The sequence below is a fragment of the Vanacampus margaritifer genome, chromosome 1 (assembly GCF_051991255.1).
Source record: "Vanacampus margaritifer isolate UIUO_Vmar chromosome 1, RoL_Vmar_1.0, whole genome shotgun sequence".
Lineage (NCBI taxonomy): Eukaryota > Metazoa > Chordata > Actinopteri > Syngnathiformes > Syngnathidae > Vanacampus > Vanacampus margaritifer.
Window position 1 is genome coordinate 1097750 of NC_135432.1, and position 25752 is coordinate 1123501.

General features: G+C 45.4%; 1 protein-coding gene across 1 annotated transcript in view; it reads left to right on the plus strand.

Annotated features, from left to right (window-relative positions):
• LOC144052190 (striated muscle preferentially expressed protein kinase-like) overlaps positions 1 to 25752 on the plus strand; it is a 35024-nt gene that overhangs the window by 4541 nt on the left and 4731 nt on the right. The window contains exons 3-30 of the mRNA XM_077566073.1: positions 8101 to 8199; positions 9020 to 9170; positions 10755 to 11080; positions 13512 to 13669; positions 13745 to 13833; positions 13926 to 14101; positions 14196 to 14379; positions 15205 to 15278; positions 15354 to 15512; positions 15613 to 15802; positions 17453 to 17682; positions 17749 to 17868; positions 17947 to 18051; positions 18252 to 18458; positions 19152 to 19275; positions 19348 to 19520; positions 19594 to 19706; positions 19784 to 19952; positions 20013 to 20112; positions 20873 to 21073; positions 21311 to 21368; positions 21446 to 21523; positions 21605 to 21777; positions 21855 to 21881; positions 21954 to 22106; positions 22189 to 22231; positions 22298 to 22363; positions 23146 to 25726. Of these exons, the coding sequence (XP_077422199.1) occupies positions 8101 to 8199; positions 9020 to 9170; positions 10755 to 11080; positions 13512 to 13669; positions 13745 to 13833; positions 13926 to 14101; positions 14196 to 14379; positions 15205 to 15278; positions 15354 to 15512; positions 15613 to 15802; positions 17453 to 17682; positions 17749 to 17868; positions 17947 to 18051; positions 18252 to 18458; positions 19152 to 19275; positions 19348 to 19520; positions 19594 to 19706; positions 19784 to 19952; positions 20013 to 20112; positions 20873 to 21073; positions 21311 to 21368; positions 21446 to 21523; positions 21605 to 21777; positions 21855 to 21881; positions 21954 to 22106; positions 22189 to 22231; positions 22298 to 22363; positions 23146 to 25726 (6327 nt within the window). The remainder of the gene's footprint in view (positions 1 to 8100; positions 8200 to 9019; positions 9171 to 10754; positions 11081 to 13511; positions 13670 to 13744; positions 13834 to 13925; positions 14102 to 14195; positions 14380 to 15204; positions 15279 to 15353; positions 15513 to 15612; positions 15803 to 17452; positions 17683 to 17748; positions 17869 to 17946; positions 18052 to 18251; positions 18459 to 19151; positions 19276 to 19347; positions 19521 to 19593; positions 19707 to 19783; positions 19953 to 20012; positions 20113 to 20872; positions 21074 to 21310; positions 21369 to 21445; positions 21524 to 21604; positions 21778 to 21854; positions 21882 to 21953; positions 22107 to 22188; positions 22232 to 22297; positions 22364 to 23145; positions 25727 to 25752) is intronic.

The following is a 25752-nucleotide window of genomic DNA, read 5'->3' on the forward strand; positions in this document are numbered from 1 at the left end:
TTAACCTGTGAATGGCTCGTTAAGATCTGTAACAAGCAAAAAAAGACAAAAAAGAGGACACGGCTCATTGAGCATGCCCGCTTTAGCACCATGGCAGAAGTTAGAACACAACAAGCACAAAAAGTTTTTATTTTATGATTTGAAGATGCCAGCATTTGCACATTTTATATTTTGTCTATCTGATGACATTTAAAAAAAATAAATCAAAATAAATCAGACTTGATGTTCAAGCAGTTACTCACTACCTGAGTATTCTTACTTTTTTACTTGAGTGTTTTTTTTTATGACTCCTTTTTACTTTTATTTGAGTAACATTATTTTGAAGTAACGCTACTCTTACTTGAGTTCAATTTTTGGCTTCTCTACCCACTTCTGGTGTTCTCATATATCGTGTCCCGTATATGTAATTCAGGTTGGATGACAAAGTTGTCTTTACATGAAATACATTTTCTAAAATAGCTCATTGCCAAAGAAGATGAATTTGTGACTGAAAAAGTGTAGGAAGACCGTGTTGTATTGTACTTTTGTGTGGATCGCGTCGTGCAAGGGTACCGTCAGTGCTGCAGTACCGAACAATGACAGCTGTGCGGAGTCATCAAGAAAAATAGAGTGCTGCAGTCATTATGATCAAATGGCAGGTGTGCAGATTAAAGTCTCCAGTGGTGTGGAATAGTGATCAAGCTACAATAATCAATACGCTAGGGATTATACAGTAGTACTAGAGAGTGCGTCACTGAGGTGCGCAGTGGCCTTGGCGCCATCTTGGTATCGGTAGGTATCGTTTCAGACTAGTAAGTGTAGGCAGGGGGAGTTTGATGTACATAGTGCTTTCCTAGCCAGAGTTAGCTATCGGTAATCAATATATTTAACCTACTATGCTGTATGGGGAATATTTGAATGCCAATATTTCACTCTGTCACTTTTGGCACTTCTACCAACCGGGAGTTTTTCCCTCCAATCTCGAGAAACCATTCTTGTAAAAATGCCCTTAAATGCGTAACGTTATCCGTGTCACCACCATGGACTTCTTCACCATTGATGTGCGAGCAGCAAATTCTGCATGCAAGAGTTTGAGAAGCCTCGCCGCCCTGGCTCAAACAGAGCGAGCCATCGGAGGACGGCAGAGGACTGGATCAGTGTGTCCAAACTCTTGCTGAAGTAGGAGGGGGGTTGCTTCCGTGCTATTGGCGGCGCAGAGGGAAAGTCCAGTGCAACGAATCAAAGTTTGGCTGGACAAGGAGAGGGCAGGAGGAGAAAAGGCCATGGGCTGAAGAGCGTGTCGGGAGTGTTGTGGACCGACGGGGAGAAGTTGTAGCGAGCTTCACGGCGTGTATGTCGGTGGGGGGGGGATGCTGAAAAGGGAACTGCTCGACGCTCGCAAGGCGTTGAGGAGCGCGAGGGACTGCAACAGTGGACCGAGGAGCAAGAAGCACCAAGGTGAGTTATTGTTTGGTCCTTTTTGGCCAAAGTTCTATTGGCAAAGATTCAGTGGAACTCCTCGTTGATGTTTACGGGTATAAATTATATTGCAACGGTTGACGGCAAGCTTGTTTTCATGGCAGGACATGTTGTAACAGTGAAACTCGCTTGGGGTTTTGCATGGTTTGTACCTTGGTTGTGTTTTTTCTTTCTTATTTTTTTCATGACATGTGGCCAGTTATAACATCTGTTTGAGGCTAAGATGTCTAAGATGCTCTGTTACAGGCTAAGCTTGTGAGGCTTTCTTCTTGTTCTTTGCATTATATGTTTTGCGCGAACCCGGACAATCGATACAAAATTGACATTGCGTTTGGTGACGATGATTTTTCTGAGGAAAATGTGTGGCAAACTTGGAACCAGATCGTCTGATACTGTATTTGTTTTTTCCCCTCCGTCATAGTATTTTCTGACCACCTTTGGCAGTTCTCTTTTTACACGGCCTGCTTGTCGCTTCACATTCTCTAAATGTTACGTTCAAGTGGATCACCGTGCCATTAATTAGACGTCCCTCTTGTGACGAGGCAGCTGAGGCAATATCTGAGGGAGACGTTCCCTGTCCCTGGCTTTGTGTCCTGTCCCCGGCGGTTCACAGGGACCCACTGGGGATTTTGTCCGGATTAGATGGTAGGATCGGGTGGCTCGCCACGTGACACAAATTGGCATGCCACTTGTGAAACGAGTCTCCTCAGAGTCTGCGTTGTGTGAACAACACAAGAATCATGTCTTCTACAAGGTCAACACTTTTCACCTTTTGCTTAATTCAGTTTTCTTTTCACTCTGACAATTTTCTTCAGAATTTGTGGAATGATCATTCGGACCAGCATCACTGCAATTTATGAATACTGTTTGTTCTGGGCTGCTCGTTGTCCTTGGATGTGCACATTTCCAGTACTTTTTTTTTCTGTCTGGCATCAGCTTTGATGAATTCTGAGTGACACAAAGATGCTGACCACAAAGGTCAGATCAATCAATAGCACATCCGTCATAGGTGCTCAGCCGGAGCATTATATTGCATTTGGAGGTTAACGGCCCGCCACACTTTGAGCAACTCTCGATGAGCGACTGAATGTGTGAGGTCATGCAACACGTTTTAAGACGTCTGCGACTACAGAATATTCAAGTATAAACTTATGCTCACTTTCAAGCATCATCAAAGCTATGATAGCGGCAAGCTAACGAGAACGACTGTAAATGAGGCAGACATGTTTGAGGACGTACGTGACGGTGCCTCTAAAACTGGTCTCTTAATAAGAATCGCAGGGTTCACAGTTTTTCCATTGCAGTGAGTCTTCGCTTGTGCAATTGGCTCGCCTTTGTCCAGTTCAGTTTTGTTTGGTGTGTGCTGGAGCTGCTCCTGTGATTGTCACAGACGCAGAATTTGATTTGGATGCGCTGCTGATGAAGCAGAGTGCCTGCACGCTGTCCGTCAGTGAAAACGCCATCTGCCACATCATTGATTGGCCTTCTGTGAAGTCTCGTTCTTTTAAGCGAATCAAACAGCAAATGTTGCCTGCAGTCAATGTTTCTGTCTGTAACTCCAAGTCGCAGGAGAGCTGTGGTCTAATTAGGAGAAATAATATCCAAAATGGGACCGTAGCAAGCCTCCCATTGGACGGTAGCCCATAGAACTGGTGCGATGATGGATGTATTGATTGGGGAGCATTTGAGCTGTTTCTTGGGGGTGTGTCCTGTATCACGCACAAAACACTCGCATCGATTGCTGCACTCTCCACCACCTCCCAGCGCTGATGGATTGAGGAGGAAATCGAGGGGAGGAAAGGATGGAGAAGTTGACGTACCGATGGAATCCAAGGCCATTCTCATGCTCATACAATTCATAGGGGAAAAAAAGCTACTTTGTCCAGAGACAACATCATATTGTGGGGGTCGTGCATGATAAGCTAAAAAACAAAAACAAAAAAACGACCACATCAGTTGAGTGACTCCGGATTCACAAAGAGAATAAATCTCAACCTCATGCATTGATTGTGTTTGAAAATGGGTGTCAACAGTGACACGGCTCAATTGAAAGTGCTGGAAAGCCCACAGCCCTGCAACAGAGGAGCCGCCGTGCTTACCCGTTATTTTTAGACTCATTTGATGAAGGCAAAGGAAGTGTAGAAAGCACAGATGTGTCTGTAGGACAATTAAGTCTGCATGTGCAAAGGAGAGAAGAATGTATGGGGGAGGGAAGGGTAGTGAGAAAGACGTAATAAAGGTGCAAAGAAGAGTGCTGGAGGGAAAAGGGAAGTGTTGGTGCAAGAGGGGACGATAGACAAGAAGTCCTTATAAAGGGAAAATAAAAATACCTTTTCAATTTGACACACACACCAGAGAAGAGTGTTGTTAGTAGCCAAATTTGAAAGATTAAAAAAAAACACTACATCTATGAAATAAGGCTTCAAAATTGTGAACCCAGCTGTAATCTTCGCTCTGGAACGCTGTAGACGTGACAGCTGAAAGAGCTGAAATCACACTTGCTCAGCCGTCAACCGTCAATCAAGACTGTGCCGGTAGAGCATCTTTCTGCCTACACATGTTGAAACTGAGAAAATGTGCTTAAAGTCTTGCCCTAAAGGCAAAGTCAACTGTCATTCTGCCTTTGGCTCACACCGCGTGAGAGACATTTGAGCAGATATGTCCCTCTACCCACAACGCTTTGCGTTCCAAAATATTACATTTGCCTGAAGACGACAAAACACTTGCGGAATTTGACTTGCAACTCCGAGGTGTTGTGTAAACTGTGATCTCCGGAGTCGATGCAAGTTGGGAAGGCAAGCTCAGTTAGCTAGAAACGGGCCAAGTCATTATAAATAACTCACAGGAGCCACTGATGCGAACAAAGACGCTTATGTTCTTAGAGAGTGGCGTAAGAGGGTGACTCGCGAGTCACGTCGTACTCCAAAGCGCGTCAGTCGGCAACGCTTGAGCCACACACTCAGAATCAGGAAAAGGGAAACGCTGACAAGCTTCCCAGTTGAGGACGGCGTCGTTCTCAGTAGTCTTCAGCAATCGTCTTCAAACCAGCAATGTGTTTCAAAACAAGTCTCTGAATTCACTTTACAGTCTCTAAGTGGAGATAAGAGAAAGCGAAAGTGAAAAATGGAGGAAGACAGCAAGCGGGAATGATGAGAAAGGGATTGAGGAATTTTGTTCATCTTGGAATATTCCCTTTTTTGGTTGTTATTCTTTTAAGCTATTTGATGTTGGTTGAAACATAAAATGCACACAGGAAAATATCCAATGTGCTACAAGACAGCCGGCAAATAAAACAAAGGCAGAGTCAATTACAGTATTTGTAACCGTTGTTCATTGTAAGCTTCCACTCTGGCGTTTTGGACACGCCGTGATCGCCCTCAATTTCTTTCTCTCCTTCGTCGGCCATTTGCTGCCCCTTTCCTGTCTGGCTCCCCTTTAGTTTTGTCCGCCTGCTCTGAAGCCAGCGTTGTTGCTTCTCATCATCTTCCCTCCTCCAACGTGCCCCTTCTGCTCGCACCCCTCCTCCTCTTGCGTTTCTGCACTCGCTGTCAAGGCGTGGAGGCGGGGAGGGTGCGGATTCCGTGCGAGCGGGATGCTGCTGATCGGCGCTCGCATACGCTCAAGCACAAAGACGCCTCAGTCTGGTTCTGTACTTCGCCCTCCCTCCTCCCCCCCTTCCGGCTCCCTCCTCACCATTCCATCGACGCCACACGGAAGCCTAAACCCATCTGAATTCCATTTTGTGTTTTTCACGTTCCGCGCCACGCCACGCCCTCGGTGCTCAGGCTTAGTGCAATCGTTTGGATGCTACAGGTCATTTTGTCCGCCAGACAGGAAACGGGATGAAGAAAATCTGGTCAAAGAAGAGGTTTCAGGTAAATCCAAATGAACCGAATGTTGCACTTGTTGCACTGATGTTGCTGAGATTATTTGGTATTTTTCCCTTTGGGATGTCTTGCTACGCCCCTCGCCTCTTAATGGGACACAAATGAGTTTATTATTAGCATACCTTGTGGCTGAATTTGCGAAAACTAGTACACGAACGTGTGTGTTTTTGTATTGCCTCATTTTAATAATTAGTTTGTCACTTAGCCAGTCATTGCAATGGAAATAAATAATAAGGCAACCTGAGGCAGCATATCACAAATGTTGTTATGGCAGTTGTGATTTACGAAACAGTGAGGCATTGCTATGAAAGTGTGTCAGTAGGCTACAACCAATGGGGCCGTAAAGCCTGAATGCTGTCTTGATTTCAAGACTCTTTGTTTGTCCATTTTTTGGTACAGATGCGTCCGTTTCCTGCCGATCCGGCGATCGCGACAAGCAGCCAGGCAACAGTTGCCTCGTGCAAAGAAAATACTCAGCCATTGGCTGAGGAAATGTGGAGAGGGAATTGGTCTTATTCTGGGAGGGGGTGGGTGCTGCTTTTGTTACTTTTCATCCATTCCCGTGCGTCATGGTGGGTCGCTCTCCATGGTTCTGATTGACAGATTGCGGCCTGCTCACGCACACGCCAAAAATGAAAACTTTCATAACATTGGCCTTTGCTTTGTGGTAGAACTGCACCGTATCTCACTGAGAGCTTGACTTGGTGAAGTGTCCCTCCACACTAAATGTAAATGTATTGTTGAATTAGTGGTGTCAATCAATAATGAGATTGCTATCCATGAAAATAAAGACTTTTGACACAGCCCTGGAATTGCTTGTAACTATGCTTATAGGACATTTCACCAAGATTTGACATGTTCATCCAAGTGGCGAAAGCCTTAGTGATCTTGGATGCCACAACTAGTAAAGGAATCCTCCTTTCATTTGACCAAGGTCGGAGCAATTGAGAAAACGGGGGTCATTCGTTAGACTGTCAAATTTAGCCTTCTTCTGGGTCATGTCAAATTGTTTAGAAGGGAGACATTTCAATGGATTCAGATGCAGTTCATGCATTCACAGCTCAAGTGAAGAAAATTGCCCAATTTTTTCCATTGGGAAAAAAAAAGGCAGGCTAGCCATTCTGTTTTGCTAAATTTCTCAAAGGCAACTCAAGCAAAATGCCTTCCACAAACCTGATGATCGTGAACAGTTTCCCTTCAAACATGGCAACTAAGCTTTTAGGCAGTCTTATGATCTTCTCTGTTCAGCAATTGATGGCATCCTCCTCACCTAACAGGTTCCGCTAGAATAATGTCATTTAAAAAAGCAAACAAGTTCTTGTCATTGTTTTTAGTTCAGTTTTCCATGAAAACATTATGAAATGCTCCATACCAATCAAGATCATATTTGTCACTTAATAACAATAACACTTGTTCTGTGTCTTGTTGCAGAGAAGCGGCCATTCCACACGGACATTTGGCAGATTCACGCATGGTGTGTTGTCATTTTGAGCTTTTCTCTCGTTCTGTTCTTTAGCAATTTTGAGATTTTGGAATCGTCCCAGTAATGACTTTTTGCTGCTGGATTATGTCTGCGTCTGCTTTGAAGTGGCCATCGACAAGAGTGGCTGGTACGAGTGCACATCCGCCCTCGCCGTGCAATAAACTTGCAATTTAGCTTCTGCGTAAAACCCTCGCGTGAACAGTTTTGTTTAGCTTCTCTTGCTTTTCTCAAGATTTCACCGTCACATGGATTCTGTGGTTGTGACTTCCATGAAAGGGATTTAAGCTCTTAAAGCTAATTTGATGCAGTCGAGTGGATGAAAATATTGCTACAAGTAGAAAAACACTGATGCAGTGATTACTTGAATGCAGATTGTTGATCTTGCCACGGCTTTCCTACCATTAGGCCGACCTGCTGGAATGATCTAATCAGGATCTGGCTTGATGGTGCGCAGCGCCAATGAGGCGTGTCCGAGCGCTGTGACCACTTAACATAGGTGTGGGGCCAAGCGCTGATTTTAAACCTCGAATGGGTACGAAGAGGATCGGTCGTGTGGGTGAGAGGGATGCTGGTTTCCATAGTAACGGTGCTCTCCCGTCTGCCCTCTCTTGCTGCCACTACGGAAGCGAAGTTTTCCGCTCCTGCCGAAAGCAAAGCTACGGTAAACCTGCCTCTTTTGGTTCTTCACTTCTTCCTTCCTTTGTGGTTTAATCTCATTGCCGTGGAGGTGTGATTTCATCCCACATATGTGGTTTCAGGTAGCCGTCATCTTTTGATGTTCTCTTGCATTTCATTTGATTGTGGTCAGGGCTGGACTGGCCATCTGGCATTCAGGGCAGAAGCCCATTGGGCCGACATCAATTAGGGCCAATACGGTGCTATGTAGTAGTTTACTCTGTTTTACCCTAATAGAGGGATAAGACCAAGTCAAAATGCCAGGGCCGATTTTTTTTCTTTTGTTTTTTGGTGCCAGTCCAGCCCTGGTTGTGGTTTAACTCACATGTCAATGTTTTGGTTTTCCACGCCCTACACATTATGTATTCTACTCAGAAGATGTTTTTTGTTTTGTTTACATGGTAGTCTAAAGTGATCTTTTTTTTTTTTTTAAAGACGAATGCATGGATCCATATGTTCTCTTTTTTCCCCCCCATGTACGAACCTTGTCACACCCTGGTTTTAACCCATTAAAAAACTCCCTGGGGGAGTTTTCCTCTTCCACCTCCCCTTCTTGGCTCAGCCGTCATTTATTTATTTTCCTAATTTTCATTCCAGACTCTGAGACCACAGAGGATGAGACCACGGAGCCCCAGATGGAAGCCAAAGGAGGGCTGGGGAGACACCAAGACAAGACCACCCGGGGAGGACATTTAGGTATTAATGCTGACATTTAAACATGACTTGTTGTATTAAACACTGACACACTGTAGACAAAAAAAGGCATTTTGAGAAGAAAATAAATAATAAATCAATGAAAAAAGTGGCATCATAGTTGATGAAAGTGCCCGTACCTTGGAATCAAACTCTGCTGCTAAAACGGGACCATATTAACAATCTTTCGATCTATATCTGTTCAATGACGGCAGCATGTGTTTTTATCAGGAGGCCTTTGCCAAACTTCTCATGTCTTCTTTGAGCAGACGTAACTCGCTCAGGCTCTCATATTGAACATGAATCGATCATTGTGAACTTAAATGGAAGCTGCCTGCTCTCACATTCCTCCAAACCCAGCAACAGCATGTCTGAATTTAGATCCCAAATATTGACGCCCTTCTCCTCCTCCACCACAAGGACACTTCCCTCACTCGTACTCTTTGTCGGCGCTTTTTGCGCTCCTGCGTTGGCGAACCTCCACCCCACACATCCCCAAGAGAAACCAAAATGGAAGAATAGAAAGAGAATATGCAATGAAGGTGGGAGGAGGAGGTGATCCATCATTTGTTCTCTTTAAGGAGAAGCTTGCGGGCGCCTCCACAGCACGTAATATGAACGCAAAAAAATACATTGCTGGTTTAAAATAAAAAAAATGCTTTGCAACTCAGAGAGACCGTGAAGTGAAATGATATTCAAATTCCGTTACAGTAGCAGCAAATGAAGCTTGAAAGAATCCCATTAACGCCCATTTGTATGTTTGTGAAAATGATCAATCCAACATTGACACGATAACCAACCACATCCCGTTTGGTCCATCTAGGCGAGGGCGATCGGATGATGGACTATAACCCCGACGCTTCTGACCGCCGAGCGACCCTTCCGGGCTCCTACGACCCCGTGGTGGAACGAGAGCTCCGGACTCTGGGCTCCCGTCCTCCGGGGCCCAACGTGGACCCCGCAAACCCATCCAGGCAAGCTCTGGGCAGCGGTCCCGCGGAGGGGCCCCTGCCTGTCCGTCACCTGGGTGTCGAGCCGCTGATCCGGGCCTCTCACGCTAACCTGGCACGGCCCGTTCAGGGCTCAGAGGAAAGTGTTTCTGTCGGCAGCGACTACTACGGCAGCATGTTCAGCCTCTACCGGGGCAGAACATTCTCCATGCCGTTATAGGAGAGTCTGCAAGGCCAAATTTATAAAGACGCTCAAGCCAAGACGTCATCAATTGATCTCCACCTTAGCATTTACTGTGGACTCCTTTTTTTCATAGACTCTTTGTTTTGGTGCCGCACTTTCCTTTGACTTGATGTTGCTGTGGGAGCATCTAAACTCTTTCACTGACATTTGATTGCACTGTGAGTGTACCTGCTGCACGTTTTCTGGACTCTCACCTTTTACGCTTGCAGTGGCATGCGTCGGATTCTGGCTTTGGTCAAATGTATTATTAGCATGAACACAAACTTCTAATGATGAGACAAAGGAGTCTTCCTTCTTGGCATGATTTTTCCCCCCCTTCACTTCACTACATTTCGATGACATTTCTGACAAGTTAATATGAAGTCCTGCTCATGTTATTATTCAGCCATCTGCACTTATGAAGCAGAACAACTGCATATCAAGACAAAATGTCACGGACAGACATCCGCTCCTTCCAAAGCTTCTGGCAAATCTACAGGACTTTTAACTTCACACCTTATTTCCCTTCAACCCTCATCCCTCCAGGATTCCGAGTGATGAAGAATCACAAGGGGGTCTCCCCTCGAGCTCTCCCCAGCCGCCTCTCGTCCCATACACAAACCGGCCTGAAGCACTAAATCAAGACCAAGATAAACACAGACCTCGAGATCACATTTCTCCGCCTGCGACGGAGCAGGGATCCGCTGTTAATAACAAGGTGGCAACCAAACTGGCTCACGCTGGGCCAAAGCACTCGGACGAGGTCACAGCTTTTGAGCATCGGAGGGTGAGTGTGGATCAAGCGGCGGTTGGGTCCGTTTCGGAGTTGAATGAGTGTGGAAAGAGCAACGACATTGCACGAAAGCGAGCGGCCTTCAAGCAACGAGCTTCCTCTTTGGAGGAGGAGATGAGCTACTCACAGAGGGTTCAGGGCTACCAAAATAAGTTCAGTGAAGAACTGGAAAGGATCAAAAAGCTGGTTGGGAGTGCAAGAATCCGAACGGCGCATTCGACTGAACAGCTGGTGGCAGGCAAGCTGGAGCCCAATTCCCTGCAGGCGACGAAAACGCTGGAGGCGAGGCAGCGAGTAATGAAGGGAGCTCAGGCACGGGAGAACCATAGATCGCAAACCTTATCTAAAGTTCCCGAAAAGGCTGAGGCCAGCCCAAAGACAAACCCAGAGCATTGCTCATCACAAGGAAGAATGGGGAATGTTAGCGTTGCCATGGAGACGGCACTAGTTCAGCAGTTGCCAAGGCAACCGTTGCCAACAGCCACAAAGAGCACACTCGCCAGGTTTGAAGGGAATCATCTCGACTGATGATTGCATTCGAGGGGAGGCTTAAACTGTCAAATGACTCCATCCTTTGTGTGTTCAAATGCAGGAGAAGCACACCGAAATCTCCAAACGTTCTGGTTGTCACTTCAGCGGAACGCCAATCTCCTTCAAGCAAGGGGAAGGACAGACCGCGCAGTCCAATGGCGAGAAGCGTGTCGCCGGTCACGGCGAGGCGAAGCGAGTCACAGTATCCAAGCAAGCCTCCTCGGCTCACCCCGTCGCCAACACCTTCCGTCAGCCCGCTCATAAAGAGGAGGAAGGCCGAGAATGTGGCCCTTCCCACCATCCTGCTGGGAGATGAAACCATCAAGACTGAATGGGACGACGCGGGTCAAACGAGGAGCAATCAAGTGAAAAGTGCCCCCGCAAAAGGTAAACAAGGTCTACTTTGTGACCATTGGTGTGATTTAAGATTGTTTTCACAATGGAAATACCAGGGATGTGATTTTTCCGCTAATTCGCGGAATTAGGCTTTTTTTTATCTCCCCCCCAAAAAAAAAAAAATCCGATTTTTTTATTTTATTTTTATTTTTTTTATAGTAGTTCATTGTGTATGCACATGACTCCGACAGATAACATCTTCTGCTATAACAAAGACATTTGTGGTATGCTCTAATATGAGTTACTTTTCATTTGGTCATGATACAATTATTTGTTCATGAAATTTGAACTCTTCAACATTATTTATGTGTTAACTTAGTAATCACATTAGTTAGATATGATGATATTCTCAGTGATAGTTTTTAAAAGCAAAGGCAGTCCAATGTTTTTGAATGTGACTGATTTTGAGTTGACTAAAACTGCCATTTTATATGGGATAGTTCAATATACATTGAAAATTGATGCTGTTGTTTTGTCTATTTCTTTGTCATGTGAGTGCATTGAAAGTACTTAAAAACACGGAAAACCCATGAGCTCTGGGGGGCCCCCAGACCCCCGGCTAAATTTTCAGATAATTTCACTTTGGTCAAATCACATCCCTGAAATACATCAGAGCATCCTGCTACTCTTCATATCCGAATCAAATGAAATGAGGAGATTGAGGTGCATACACAAGAACGCCAGACGTTCCGTTGTCTGACTTGAGTGAGAGGGCTGCTCGTGGCCAGCCACTCCTCAAAGCAGTGCTGGTTGCCATGGCAGCCCATTCATAGTTCAAAGATGGAGTCAAGCCAGATTGAACTTTCAATGCGGAGAAAACACTGTTTCTATTGTGCAAGATGCAGTTTTGTCTGCAAATGCAAACGGCGTCGCCAGCAGCGCCTGTGTTGCCATATTAGGCCAGCGAGTCCACCTTGCTGGAGTATTTTTAGCCCCCCTCTTCTTCTTCTTCAGGGCAAATGCACTCTGCCTTGTGTCCCTGTTTGAGCGTTTTATCTCGCTTGATGTTGTCCAGGCAGCTCAAATGATTTGCAGGAAGCAACGCGGCTCAGCAGCTTTTTTTTTCCTCTCTCATCTCCTGCACGCGTCACACGTAGACGCGGACGTAGAATTGAGGCGTCTCTTGTGCCATCCGAAATCGATATCATTTGTACGAATGTCAGCGGGCAGCGGGGGCGTCAGGATGCCAGGAACGTCAGATGTTTTATTTACGGGAAGCAGGATCAGAAGCCGCTTTGTGAGTTGGCGGGTTTACGCAAACGCCCCCCAGGAGTGTTTATCCCGGACAAATGTGACGGGGAGAGTTGACGCTTGGTACGTTTTTGCTTTTTGACTGGATTTTTTTTTAGATTCCACTACATGACTTTATGGTTAAGCTTTACTCCGGTTGGCAGTTTGAATCTGGGCCCTGGACTTCCTTTGTGCTCTTGGCATGTGCTTTTGTGGGTTTTGCCCGGGTACGCAGATTTTTTTTCTTGCATTCCAAATGTGTTTTCTCTCATTTTGCCCACTTACTTTGATGCTTATGACAGCATAAGCAAATATTTATGCATAGAATTAGATATTCTCATTTTGAATCCAGCTTTAATCATAGGTGGATAAAATATGATATTTGCCGATACGACCGTAGATAAGCTCACAGATGGGATCGAACGGACTAACTGTGCGACATGAACCTAAACAATGTGCCTGCAGTATATCAACAAAAGCTGGTAGCGGCCATCAATCCATCCATCCATTTTCGACACCATTTATCCGGTTCAAGTTCATGAGGAAAGCATGGAGTCTATCCCAGCTGACCTCAAGTGAATGAAGGACACCATGCTGTGTAGCCAAACAATAATTCACACAGTTGCTTAGTGGAACCGAACCCACGTCAGTCAAAATAAATGCCTTGTAATGTTTAGCATCACTTGACATGTTCCAACTTGTGTTTTTTGTACAAATATGTAGTCTATAGCCGTTTACCCAGGATTTAGCATGCGAGTCATTTCTCATGTTAAGCACCAGGATCTTATAAGGGTTTCTCCAAAGTGGCCGTGAATACATGATCAGGACCAACACCCCCCTGTTTTAGCCCAGATGAGCTTCAACGGCGCAGTGAAATTTAGCGAGAGGACCGGCGTCGTTCCATCTAATTCTGACGCAAAGGTCCAGACCGAGCGTCTGCTCTGGAGCGCTGGGAAGGAACCAGTTCATGAGTCAGACATTAAGGGATTCATTCATTAACTGCTGTGCACGCTGCGCACATCACTTTGCTGGCTCCGCCAATTGTTACAAGTGCTCACTTTGGGCAAAGAAAAGTTTAGCAGGCCCTGCTTTACGATACTGAATAGCACATCATTGATCAAATTGAACAAATGTGTCTGAAAATGGAGTGAATTGCTTCAAATTGGATTGAAATCATCCGCTATTCTTCCAGAGCAAAGCGAAAGACGAGTCCGAGCTCTGGAAAACAGGAGCCCCGTCCACAACTCAGATGAGGAGTGCCCGAGTCCACAGGCGGGTGCGACGGAACTCCACGAATGTGCTTCTGCTCCAACTCAAAGTGTCCATTTGAAGAAAGCTCCCTCTTTCCAGGTAGGCGGGCGCCTCTCACAGCAGCAATAATCAGCCAGCAAATGTGCAAAGCGCTAAATGAAATGTTTTAAAAAGGTGGGGCCGTGTGACCAAGCGGTGATGGAGGGCCAAGATGTCGTCATCTCAGTAAAAGTCACTGGGCGGCCCAAACCCGTAGTTTGCTGGTGATATATTTGACAAACACAGTGGCCAGACATGAGCTCACAATCGTGTAATGACCTGCTACAGACCATTTCGTCACGCTTTTCTGACCCAGGCTGAAGGACGAGGTCCCGGTGAAGTCAGCAGGACGCTTGTCCTTGAAGGAGACGGAGGGCGGGGCCAATGAGATCAGGATCATCTCAGCACAGAGGTCGGATGCAGGGCTCTATGCCTGCAAACTCGTCAATGAGAGCGGAACAAAGCAGGAGGAGTGCAGAGTTGAGGTCAAAGGTCAGCCATCCAAAATCTCTTTTAATGGCTTTTGTCGGATGGATAGATACAGTAGATGGATAATACTAATAATATGTACTTGATCGATCATCAGCTGCAGCACAGACGCACCTGGAGATTATCCGAGAGGCCAAAGATCTGATGGTGGCGGCCGGGGAGTCGGCCATGTTTGAATGTCAGGTCACAGGACCTCCTGACGTGGATGTTGATTGGCTGTGCAACGGGAAGCTGATCCAGCCGGCGCTGCTGAACTGCAAGATGCAGTTTGATGGCCGAAGGTCAGTTCGTTCTTCTTTGTGTTTTCTCCGGTCTTGTATGAAGTACTTTTTGCACTGGTTTTGTTTGCTAATAGTCGTAGTTTTGTCCTTTTTTTTCTACAAGTATCTTCACGCAAAATTCACTTTTGAAGACGTAAAAGTCACATTATAGATTATTATTTGTATAAAAGTCTAAAGTATCTGTCATTGATGAATGGAGCAAAAGTAATATTCTGATTTTGAATTTGGAAGTCTAAATCAAAGTAGAATATTAAAAAAAAAAAAGTAAGCATCTTTATTAAGTTTGTTTGAGTGTTAGACGAAAGTTAAAGATGTGTCTGTTGGCTATAGTTAGCTAGCACACGTTAGCATGGTCATCACGTTTGCCATATGCCTAAACAAACCTTTGATAATTCAAATAACGATGACATTTGGACTTTACTCGATGAAAATAAATGAATTAAACCTACCTCAATGTGCTGTAAGTTGAACGGGGAGTTTTTAATTGCCAATATTTCTGTCACTGGGTTGGCATAAGAGCCACATGTTATGTATGAAAAACATACCTGGAACTATATGTTACATCTAAGGTGCAGAAAAAGTTACATTTGCTAGAACGGAAGTAGGCTACATATATGTGAACAATTTTCATAAGTACAGTCATGAAGTATGTCACGGTTTAAAGTGGATGTGAATCATGAACAAAACTCAACTCAAAAAAAAAACATGACAGAAGGAACTGAAACTAAACAAAACCCAACCAAAACCATGACAAAGTATTTGTACTCCATGACTTTACAAGACTGCTTTGTTTTGTTTTTTACTTGCCGCCATGTTTGATTTCAGATGCCGCCTGCTGCTGAATTCAGTGCACGAGGACGACAGTGGGACCTACACTTGCAAATTGAGCACGGCGAAAGGTCAACCACAGGCCCAATAGAACCCATTCATGATGACCGCGATGAGAAAATAAAAGCAGTTGATTTCCTATTTAGATGAGTTGACCTCCAGTGCAAACCTGACGGTGACTCCCTCCAAGGAGCCGTTGTTCACCCGCAAGCTGGACGTCCTAGAGGTCATTGCAGGTCGCACGGCCCGCTTGGACTGCAAGGTGAGCGGGTCACCGGCGCCACAAGTCACCTGGATGCACTTTGGTAGGGAAGCTCAACTGACTTGCTTGCTCGTTTTGGACAAAAGCGTCACACGCGCTCTTCAAAGGAATGTCACGTTTCTCCTCTCTCTCGGTGCTTTCAGAGTCCAGAGTGGAGGAGAGCGACAACGTGTGCGTTCTCAACGAGGGAGGACGCCACTCGCTTGTCATCGCCAACGTCAGCAGTGACACAGAGGGCTTCTACACGGCCGTGGCTCGCAACATTCACGGGAAGTCCGAATGCACGGCTGAGCTTTACATACAAGAGCACCGGGCCGCCGTTTCCTCTCACATGTAAGATGTCAGGATCAAGTCCTTTGTTACATACGCGTCATTAGGGCGGCTCGATTATGAGTAAAATATTCATCGCCATTATTTTGGTCATTAATGAAATCACGATTAGGACGATTATATTTACTTTTTGGGTACAAAACAAGAAAATGTTCAAATGTAAAAGATATTAAGACAAATCTTTTTTTTTTGAAACTCTATAATTATAATTAAGTTATTTTTGGATGAAACTAAATTTATTAAATTAGTTATTAAAAAATACTCTTTTTTTCAGCAAATGTATACATTTAAACAACTCAAAATAAGTGTAATCATTGAAATTGTAATTTGCTTAATTGCACAGCCCTACATATAATATAAATCTTCAAATTACCACTGCTCTGTATTTTGCATTTAGCAAAATCTCACACCACCAAACTGAAATGTCCACCACATTTATTTACACCGTGTGAAATCTGGGCCTGTTTAGTTGTAATTGTGTGCAATGAATGACATTTAGTGGCTACACAAGTTAATTGTACCTTCTGCCCTCTCGTGGAAAACATTTAATGGTTTTTCCTATCGCAATACATCGCTGGCATACAGTAGATAGAAGAACAATTTTCAGAGAAATTAAGCGGAATTGAACCCGTGGTACAACCGATGAGACGCACATTAGTATGCTAGAACTACCCTATACCATCAATATACTGTATGAGTAGAAAGTAAAGCGGTAAGCGGTAAGCGCTATATATATATATATATATATATATATATGCTGTACATACCTTGTTTATACCACCTGCTCTCAATAGGGTGAGTAGTAAGATGAGCTGGGTCCTATTCCAGCTGACTTTAGGCAATTTTGCTATTCAAATTCAAGCATTACTAATTGAGTATAGTAGTATCAATGTATAAACAGAAATTCAAAATAATCCATATCTTTATTTGACACAACAAAACACACGGAAAAAAACACGCAACAAAATGACACCCACCTCCAATAGTAAGCAATGTTGGGTAATCATACTTAAAAAAAATAACTAGAATAAGACTCAACAGGATGCAAGCGTCCACAAACAAATGAAATTGTGCAAGGAGTTTGAGTCTGTGTCAAGAAACTTATTTAATTTAATTCTACCAAACGCAACCAATTCTTGCCAAGAGGACTGTTCAAATCTTTAGTCAAGTTATTTAACTATTATTGATAGCTACAAAAATATTTTGGTTAATCTGAAATTTTTTACTGGACATTTAACATACAGTGTATATAATTAGTTGGCTGTATGTATTTATTTGAGCCTTTTGACCCAGTGAGGATGAAACAAAATCCGAAACGAAATCAACCTTGTACAGCCAATTCCTATTTAAATATTGACGACGTATGTTATGTAATCATCCCAACCTTGGAAAAAAAATAAGCAAAAATCATTCTCAAGACCGTCGAGTTGTGTATCGGTTCTAAATTCCTAAATGCGATGCGATGCTATCCAGTCAAGCTACAGGGGACTTGCTAGTTTTAGTTTGTGGAGTGCTGGTAACTTTGTTAGGTCAAATTTTCCCATTTATAGAAAATAAAGCACAAAGAAAGAAACTTCATCATTTGTATGGCAGCGGTAAGCAAAAGAAAAAGAGCCGTGAAACTTTTGCACTCTCCGACGTATAACCCTGCAGGTCCAAACTTGAGAAAATGCCATCCATCCCGGAAGAGCCCGAGCAGCTGGACAGTGAGGCGCTGAAGAGAACCATGCCAGATTTTATCAAACCTCTGTCCGATCTGGAAGTGATTGAAGGCAAAGAGGCGGTGCTGAACTGCAAGGTGACGGGCCTGCCGTACCCGGGAATCAGCTGGTACCACAACGGGAAGCGCATTAAGAGCAGCGAGGAGCGCAACATGACACAGAGTAAGCGACCGCCAAACGTGTGGCCTCTGAGTGCGAGCAAATAAGAAGCGTGTGCGTCTCCTTCAGACAGGGACGTCCACAGTCTGCTCATTCCGACTGCTTGTCATGCTGACGGTGGCGTCTACAAGGCTGTGATTGCTAACAAAGTGGGCAAAGCAGCCTGCTACGCACATTTATACGTTTCAGGTAGCCCCGCCTCCCATCCTGTTCATAAATAGAGTTTGTATTCCTTTTACAAAATGTTCTTTTGTGCTTTCTGAACAGATATTGTTCCAGATCCACCTGATGGCCCCCCGGTCATCGAGGCCATCACGGGAAAAACGATTAGCCTCAGCTGGAACAGATCAAAGAGATTAAATCCAATTTATGGTAGTAGTAGATTTTTCTCTCAGTCTCTGCAAAAGTCTGTGAAAGGTTGTTTGTTAGTTAAAGCCATTTGTTGTGCTTCTGTGAGATCCCGTTCCAGTTGTTAAATCCAGCTAAGATCAAAGATTGCAGCCATTGACTCATGAAATGTCTTTTTGCGAGTGTCCGCTGTGCGGTTTGACACTTTTCCTGCTTGCTTGCAGATTCTGTCTCCTTGACGTATGTGCTCCAGCAGCAGCCTCTGGGCTCCATCCAGTGGTCCACTGTGGCATCCAACTTGAGGGAAACCAGCTACACCATTAGCGGCCTTTCCAAGGGGGTCCGCTACGCTTTCAGGATCCTGACGTCCACCGGCAAGACACTTAGCAAGCCTTCGCCTTCCACAGATCTGGTCCAGCTCCAGGACAGAGGTAGCAAGGGTCACAAGGTTTCTGCTGGCTCAAGAAACCCCTTTGACTTGCAATTGTGTATGAATTAGGGGTGTCAAAATTGGTGCGATAATTGAAAGTTCCTATAACGCTACTTTTTCTTTTTTTTAACGCCCGATTAATGACCACCCCTTACTTGGAAAGCCTGTACTGGGGGAATTCCATATCCAGTTGAAAATGTTGCATTGAGAAATGTAATAATAATGTGTATATTTGTGGAGACTGGGGTCAAGTTGTATCTTACAATGTTAAAAAAAAAGTGTGCAGAATTTCACAAGCTTCTTTCTCCATGTTAAAGATTCGATATGAAAAGAAAAATGTCACCAACGTCTTACAAATGCAATGATGCCCTCTAGTGGCAGAAAAATGACCTCAACACAAATCTAAATCACACTTACAGTATAGTACATATTTTTAATTTGATTAATTATTGTGAAATTATATTTTAAGTTGCAGCCATATTTCTATTAGTTTAACTTTTTTCCCATTTTTATGTTAACAAGAGCATGAAAACTTGGAAAAAATATTTCATTGTACATTTTATTGCACATATATATAATTACGTATATATCATTTGCGATTAGGCATGAGTGAACTATTGAAGTCGTGCGAATAATTCCGATTAACAGTTTTAATGGCCTGACACCCCTACGACGAATGCACATCTTTGTGCAGGACCTTATTTGAGGAAGGCTCCGGTCATCGTAGACAAAGCTGACATCGTGTACGTGGTTGAAAATCAACCCGTAAGCATCACCATCACGCTGAACCATGTGCACGCCACAATCACTTGGAAAAGGTCAGTGTTTATTTTCATCTCCGCAGTCAGTTAAGGGAAGGTGCTGCAAGATGTGGCTTCTGTGTCGACCAGGAGGGGCGTGGCCTTGGTCAACAAAGCGGGGGTGTGCGAGATGAGCATGCCAGATGACCATCAATACTCACTGAAGCTTCAGCGTGTCCGCGCGTTGGACCTTGGCCAGCTGGTGGTGATGGCCAGCAACCAGTTTGGCAGCGACCTCGGCACGCTGCAGCTGGTCACGGCAGGTGGGATGGCGGCACATTTTGGCTTCCTCGGGCCAACGGAGCCAGAATTATTTTCTTACCTATCCCGCCACAGTGCCACCCAAGTTTGAAAGCATCATGGAAGATGTGGACGTGCGTGCAGGAGAGACAACTAGTCTCGCTGTGGTGGTCGATGGGAAACCAGACCCAGACATTCTGTGGTTCAAGGTCGTTATTGCAACAGTTGAAGCCCTCAAAGTTGACTCTGGATATTTGATGAGGTGTTTTGTTGAAATCTTTCACAGGATGATCTGCTTCTCTCCGAAAGCAGCTACTTCACTTTTGTGTATGATGACCCCGAGTATTCTCTTGTGATCCTCAACGCTCGCACCGAGCACTCTGGTGTGTACACGTGCACGGCAAAGAACCTGGCCGGGTCCAACTCCTGCAAGGCTGAATTGACCATTCACACAGGTTTGTACTTTGCATGAAACTCGAAACATACATATGTCAAAGTACGCATGTTCTCCACAGAGCAAAAAGAGGCCATCGAACCAATGGAAGATGAGGGAAGCATTCTCAGGAAGATGCGACGCTTAACAGACTACTATGACCTCCACAAGGAGATAGGCAGGTACGAGGGATAAGACCAAGCATGCCACACCTTTCCTCAACTAAAACATAGGAATGACTAAACCATTGACTGAAGAATGAAATCCAGTAACGGTAAATGGACTTTAACGACACCATATGGTGCCCAAAGCGCTTTACAAGGCCTCACCTTCACCCGTTCACGCACCAGTGGTCAGCTGCCGCCATGCAGGGTGCGGCCCGGTCCACTGGGAGCAAATCGGGGTTCAGTGTCTTGCTCAAGGACGCTTCGGCAAGGTCACCGGGGATGAGGATCCAACCCTCAACCTCGCGGATGGAGATGACTACTCTACCACTGAGTCAAGCCGCCCTAAGTCATATCCATGAGCATAGACCAGAGGTGGGCAATCTCGGTCCTCGAGGGCCGCAGTCCTGCAGGTTTTGGAGGTTTCTCACTTCCAACACAAGCTGATTCCAATCAACAGGATCGTTATCAGGCTTATGCAGAGCTTGCTGATGAGCTGATTATATATCAGCTGTGTTGGAGAGGGGCAACATGCAAAACCTGCAGGACTCCGGCCCTCGATGCCCACCTCTGGCATAGACTGTTAACTGAAGTGGGTGCGAGCTGTTGTATTGTCCATCATGTCAAAAGCAATGCGGCCAACAGACAAAAACATTGAGCTCTGTCAAAAACCAGGCCGTAGGTATAAATCCACATTTGAGTGCCCTGAAGAGTTTGTCATGTTGGAAACGATAGTTTGAAAGTAACATGAAATGTATCCAAATGTTGTGTGTCACAGGGGGACCTTTTCCTACGTGAAACGAGTGACTGAGAAGAACGGAAAGAAGGATTTTGCCGGCAAGTTCGCATCTGCGCGAGGGAAGAGGAAAACGCTGGTACTCCGAGAGATGCGACTGCTGTCCGAGCTGGACCACCAGCGCATCATCTTCCTCCATGACGCCTTTGAGAAAAAGAATTTGGTGGTGCTGATAACCGAGTTGTATCCTTTTTGTATGCAGCTTTATTTAAAAGCAAACGCATGCTGTCAATTGACGGGGTTCCTGAATGCATCTCATAGACACACAAGAGCCAATACATTCATTCTAATGTTGTCATCGAGAGTCCCGCGTATTCCCCGACTCATTCTTGAGTGAAATGAACAAAACCAAAAAAAGAAAAGCGTGCGTTGAGGGGTGTTGGATCGTGCAGTCTGTTTTCCTCAGCCGCGGCTGTGAAGGTGTCACGAGGAGATGTTAGAACGAATGTCCAGAAGAACGACAGTCACAGAGCTGGAAGTGGGTTCCGCTTTCCCCAACCAACTCCCGTCACATGACCTCGGAATCGTCTCCTCATCATTTGTGCATCTCCACAGATTCGTCAAAGTGTTCAGCAGGTGCTGGAAGGCCTTCGCTACCTTCATGAAAAGGACGTGGCCCACCTTGATATCAAGGTAGCTGCTTGTCTTCACAGAATCCATCACATTAGTTTCCAATGACAAGAATTGATTGCTCTTGCCTTCATTGGCTTTTAGCCAGAAAACATTTTGATGGCAGTTGCCGGCAGTGACCAGATCCGCATTTGCGACTTTGGGAACGCCGTCAAACTGGACTCGTCAGAGGAGCACTACTGCAAATATGGCACACCGGAATATGTTGCGCCAGAGATTGTGAACCAAACCCCCGTCTCCACGGCAACCGACATATGGTGAGCCGACCGCCTATCCGCTCGCTTGCATCGCATCACCGACAGTACGTTTCACGTGTCTATGCTGCTTCCTACAGGCCAGTCGCGGTCATTGCATATCTCTGGTAGGTCACACCCAAAGTGCACGTATTGAACATGCAGTGGCTGATCTCATGTAAAAAAATGCTCTTTCCCAGTCTGACAGGAGTGTCGCCATTCAGCGGCGAAAACGACAGAGCCACAGTGTTAAACATTCGCAACTACAATGTGGCTTTCGATGAGACCATGTTTTCGGGTTTCTGCAAAGAGGCAAAGGGTTTTGTCGTCAAGCTGTTGATGGTGGACCGACTGTAAGCGCTCTTACATGTGTGTGTGTGTATGTATTACGACGTATGTCATTCAACTGTGGCTTCTTTATGTTTGTTGTCACAGGAGGCCGAGTGCCACCGAGTGTCTTCGTCATCCTTGGTTCAAGGTAGCGGTCAGACTTTCAGTCTTTCATTTCGGTTCTTCAAAACATTGATGACATTTTATCTCGCAGTCAGAAAGTAACAAGAGCATCTGCACAGCAAGGCTAAAGCAGGTTTTGTCTAGAAGGCGATGGCAGGTACAACGCAAATTTTCAATATTCATTGGCTGGCCTCAACATTAGGTACACTTACACAATCTAATGCGATTCAACCAAATATTTGAATCTGCCAGTACATGGACAATAATCATGAGTTTGCCCCTTTCATGGAGTTAATATTCAAACGATACTGTCATTAGTCAGACTTTGTTTCATGAACTTAATTCAACTTATCATGAACTTAGTTTTATTGGTATGCGGTTACAAAAATGCTCCCTTCTTTTTTTCTGTTGCACCAGCAGAATCACGTGAGCGCACTTCAATGCAGCCTCGGCAGTGGGCAAACGCCGGTCATCACGTTGGTTCGAAACACATTTTTGTTTTCCGCCCTCATCCTCAGAGCTTTCGAGTTGATTTCCTCACTCATGCTATTAGCAGCAAGCGCTTTTGGAGGTGTTTGAGGTGCCTTGTTAAAATAGTGGTTCCTCGAGCCAAAATGGCTGCCTTTATTGCCTCTTTGTTCTTCAAAATAGCACAAATAGATTATTTTACGTCGCGATTGTAAACACGAACGCCAGTCTTGTGTTTTGCAATGACTTCTTTTTTTTTTCTTCAATGAAGCCTCCTAATAACAAAATAATTTAAAAAGAAAACACAACGGAGCCGTCCGCGCGTCTTTTGATAAGAAATAAAGATTTTTATCGTCATTATCATCTCATTAGATTGTGGAGGTATGCCAACTGAAGCGTCAGATTGTTTAATTATGAAATGCACTCAAAAAGCCATTCTCCATCACTTCTATCCTGATGTTTGCCCCTCAGCGCTCCCTAATTAGTTACAAATCAAAGATGGTGATGCGAACGATCCCAGAGCTACTTAATGACGCATCCAGCCACGTGTCCATTGCGGTGGCTCGCCATTTAAAAGAAGGCTCCCCGCCACCTTCATCGTCCTCCGACTCAGAAGCAGACGTGGATGAGCTTCCCTTCATTCCTATGCCGCTATCGATGTTCTTCTCCGGTTCCAGAGTCTCCCTGAATGAGATGCCCGGGGACGAACATGTCACAGAGGGGCCCAAAGATATTGTCGATAGAAGTAGGAACAACTTGGACACTGCTGGCGTCAAAAGAGAAGCTGGTGAATGTGAGACGCGTAAAGACCAAAGCACAAATGAGGAGATAAGTCAACAGACAAAAAGAGCTCCACTTCAAAAAGGATCGAGTACAGAGACGGATGAGTCTCAGACAAAAGCAAGAAGATCTACCATGAGGAGGGGCAGTTCTGCTGACTCTGCGTTGCTTCTTCACGTGGACCCCCAACAGGGTGATATCAATGAGGTGACAGAAACCAGCAGCAATAGCCTGAAAAAGACAGTTTCTCTTGAACTGCCCAACCGTAGTCCAAGTCCTGGAATGACAAAGATAAGCCAGGAGGATTACGCCTTGAAACTGGAGCTCATGAGACAACGGCTGCTAAGGGGAGGAAGCATGGACAAAAAGATGAGCGGCCTGCGAGGACCCTTATTTGAAACTCTTGGCATGGATGATGAGAGACAAACCGGTTCTCTGGATCGCAATCTGAGGTCCAGAGCGGGGCCCTCCACACTCGTGCGAGCAGCATCCTCTGAGAGTGCTGGACAGGATACGCCAAAGACCAAAGTATTTCAGAAAAGCACTTCCTTCACTCAAGAAGATTCGGAACCCATGCCGCTTCATCGCAGGTATGGAGCTCCCTTAGAAATCCCGACAATAAGCACTGGAAGCACTGAGGGCAAAAAGCTTCAGGAAGCGACATCCATGTCCGTCCTCACAGAACAAACCATGCAGGAGTCACCCACAGAGCGGAACTCATTTATATACCCAACAGCATTGGAAGTGGACCAACATCATCAAGAGAAAAGGACCAATAACGAAAAGGTAAACAATGCAGAACGTGAGCCCAGATCTTCCTCACTTGTCACTCCCTTAATTGTGATAGAAGAGGATGTTGAAGCAGAGGACAAAAGGAAAGAACATTTGGATCGACATAGCAATCAAGAAAGAGGGAGTGAATTTAAAGAAACATCACAAATGACAAAAGCATCATCTGCATATGAAAGCAAGTCGGGAGCTGTTGGCGGGTCATCGCAAACATCCGACCAAGCGTCTGGCAAGTTGAAAGGACACGAACCCAAAAAGACTCCTTCACCTCAACACTCGGCTGTGTTTGCCAAAGTGGCAACCGCCGATCGACCCTCAGCTTCCACTTCCGCATCTCCAAACCCAGAAATGCCTGGCATGCCGCGCCAACCGCTACTTCGAACAGATATCAAAGACATTGACTCGGAAGAGGTCTTTGAAGCCAGATTCAAGAAGCGCGAGTCATCTCTGACTCGCGGTCTCAGAAAGCTAACCAGAAACAAATCCGAGGAAAAATCGCCTACACTGAGTCGTAAGATTGGTGGAGGAGAAGATGAGGTTTACAGGCCGGGGCAGAGGGGAGCCCCCCTTGAAATGGTCTCCAGAGGGCTACAAGAGAAGTCTAAGTCAGTCCACGATCTACGGGAAGATAAGGAAAAAGAACCAGGCCTAAGCCTTATTGGCAGGTGGTCGATGCGAGGAAAGAGATCAACATCAGTTGATAAAAAAGTGGAGAAATCAAAGGAAAGCGCAGCCCCTAAGAGGGTTACATGGGCAGTCGGTCGCAGTAAATCTTTGGACACAAATGAGCAGGAAGAAAGAGAACGAACAAAAGCTGACGAGTCTGCGGTTTCCGCTATGAGGCGCATGTTTGAGTCCAAAGTGGCCGGAATCTCGGCCAAGATCAGGAGCCAGTCCGAGGACAGGAAGGTGAAAACTGCAGAGGGAAGTCAGAAAGAGCAGCAACTGACGAGGCTCATGGATTCTCCGATCCTCACAATGCGACACAAGTTTGAGCATAAAGTCGCAGAAACACCCACAAAAGTCCGCAGTCTGTCAGACCAAAGACACGAGAACACGGAGGAAAAGAAGACGCCCCTGTTCTCTCGCCATCGCCATTCACAGTCGGAAGGGCGAGGACTGAAAGGAATGGGCGTGCCGGAGAATCAGCTGGCAAAGCAGGCTGGCGTGGGCGCATCGAAGGAGTCCATTGAATCCACTTCCAGTGTTCAATCTGAGAAAGAGAACGACCGGCGGTCTCGATGGGACAGGTGGGGTCTGACCAAGAGCAAAAAAGACAAAACACCTTCTCAGACTGACCTCCTTTCACACACCCCAAAAGAAGAAGAGACTTTCCGCACTCTGAAGTTTTTGCGTTCTTCTTCGGATTTCCCGCCCGTGTTCCACATCAAACTCAAAGACCAAATCCTGCTCGAGGGCGAGCAGGTCACCCTCAGTTGTCTCCCCGCCGGCAGTCCACATCCTGACATCGCATGGATGAAAGGTCTCCTGCTTCCATCCTAGCGCTGA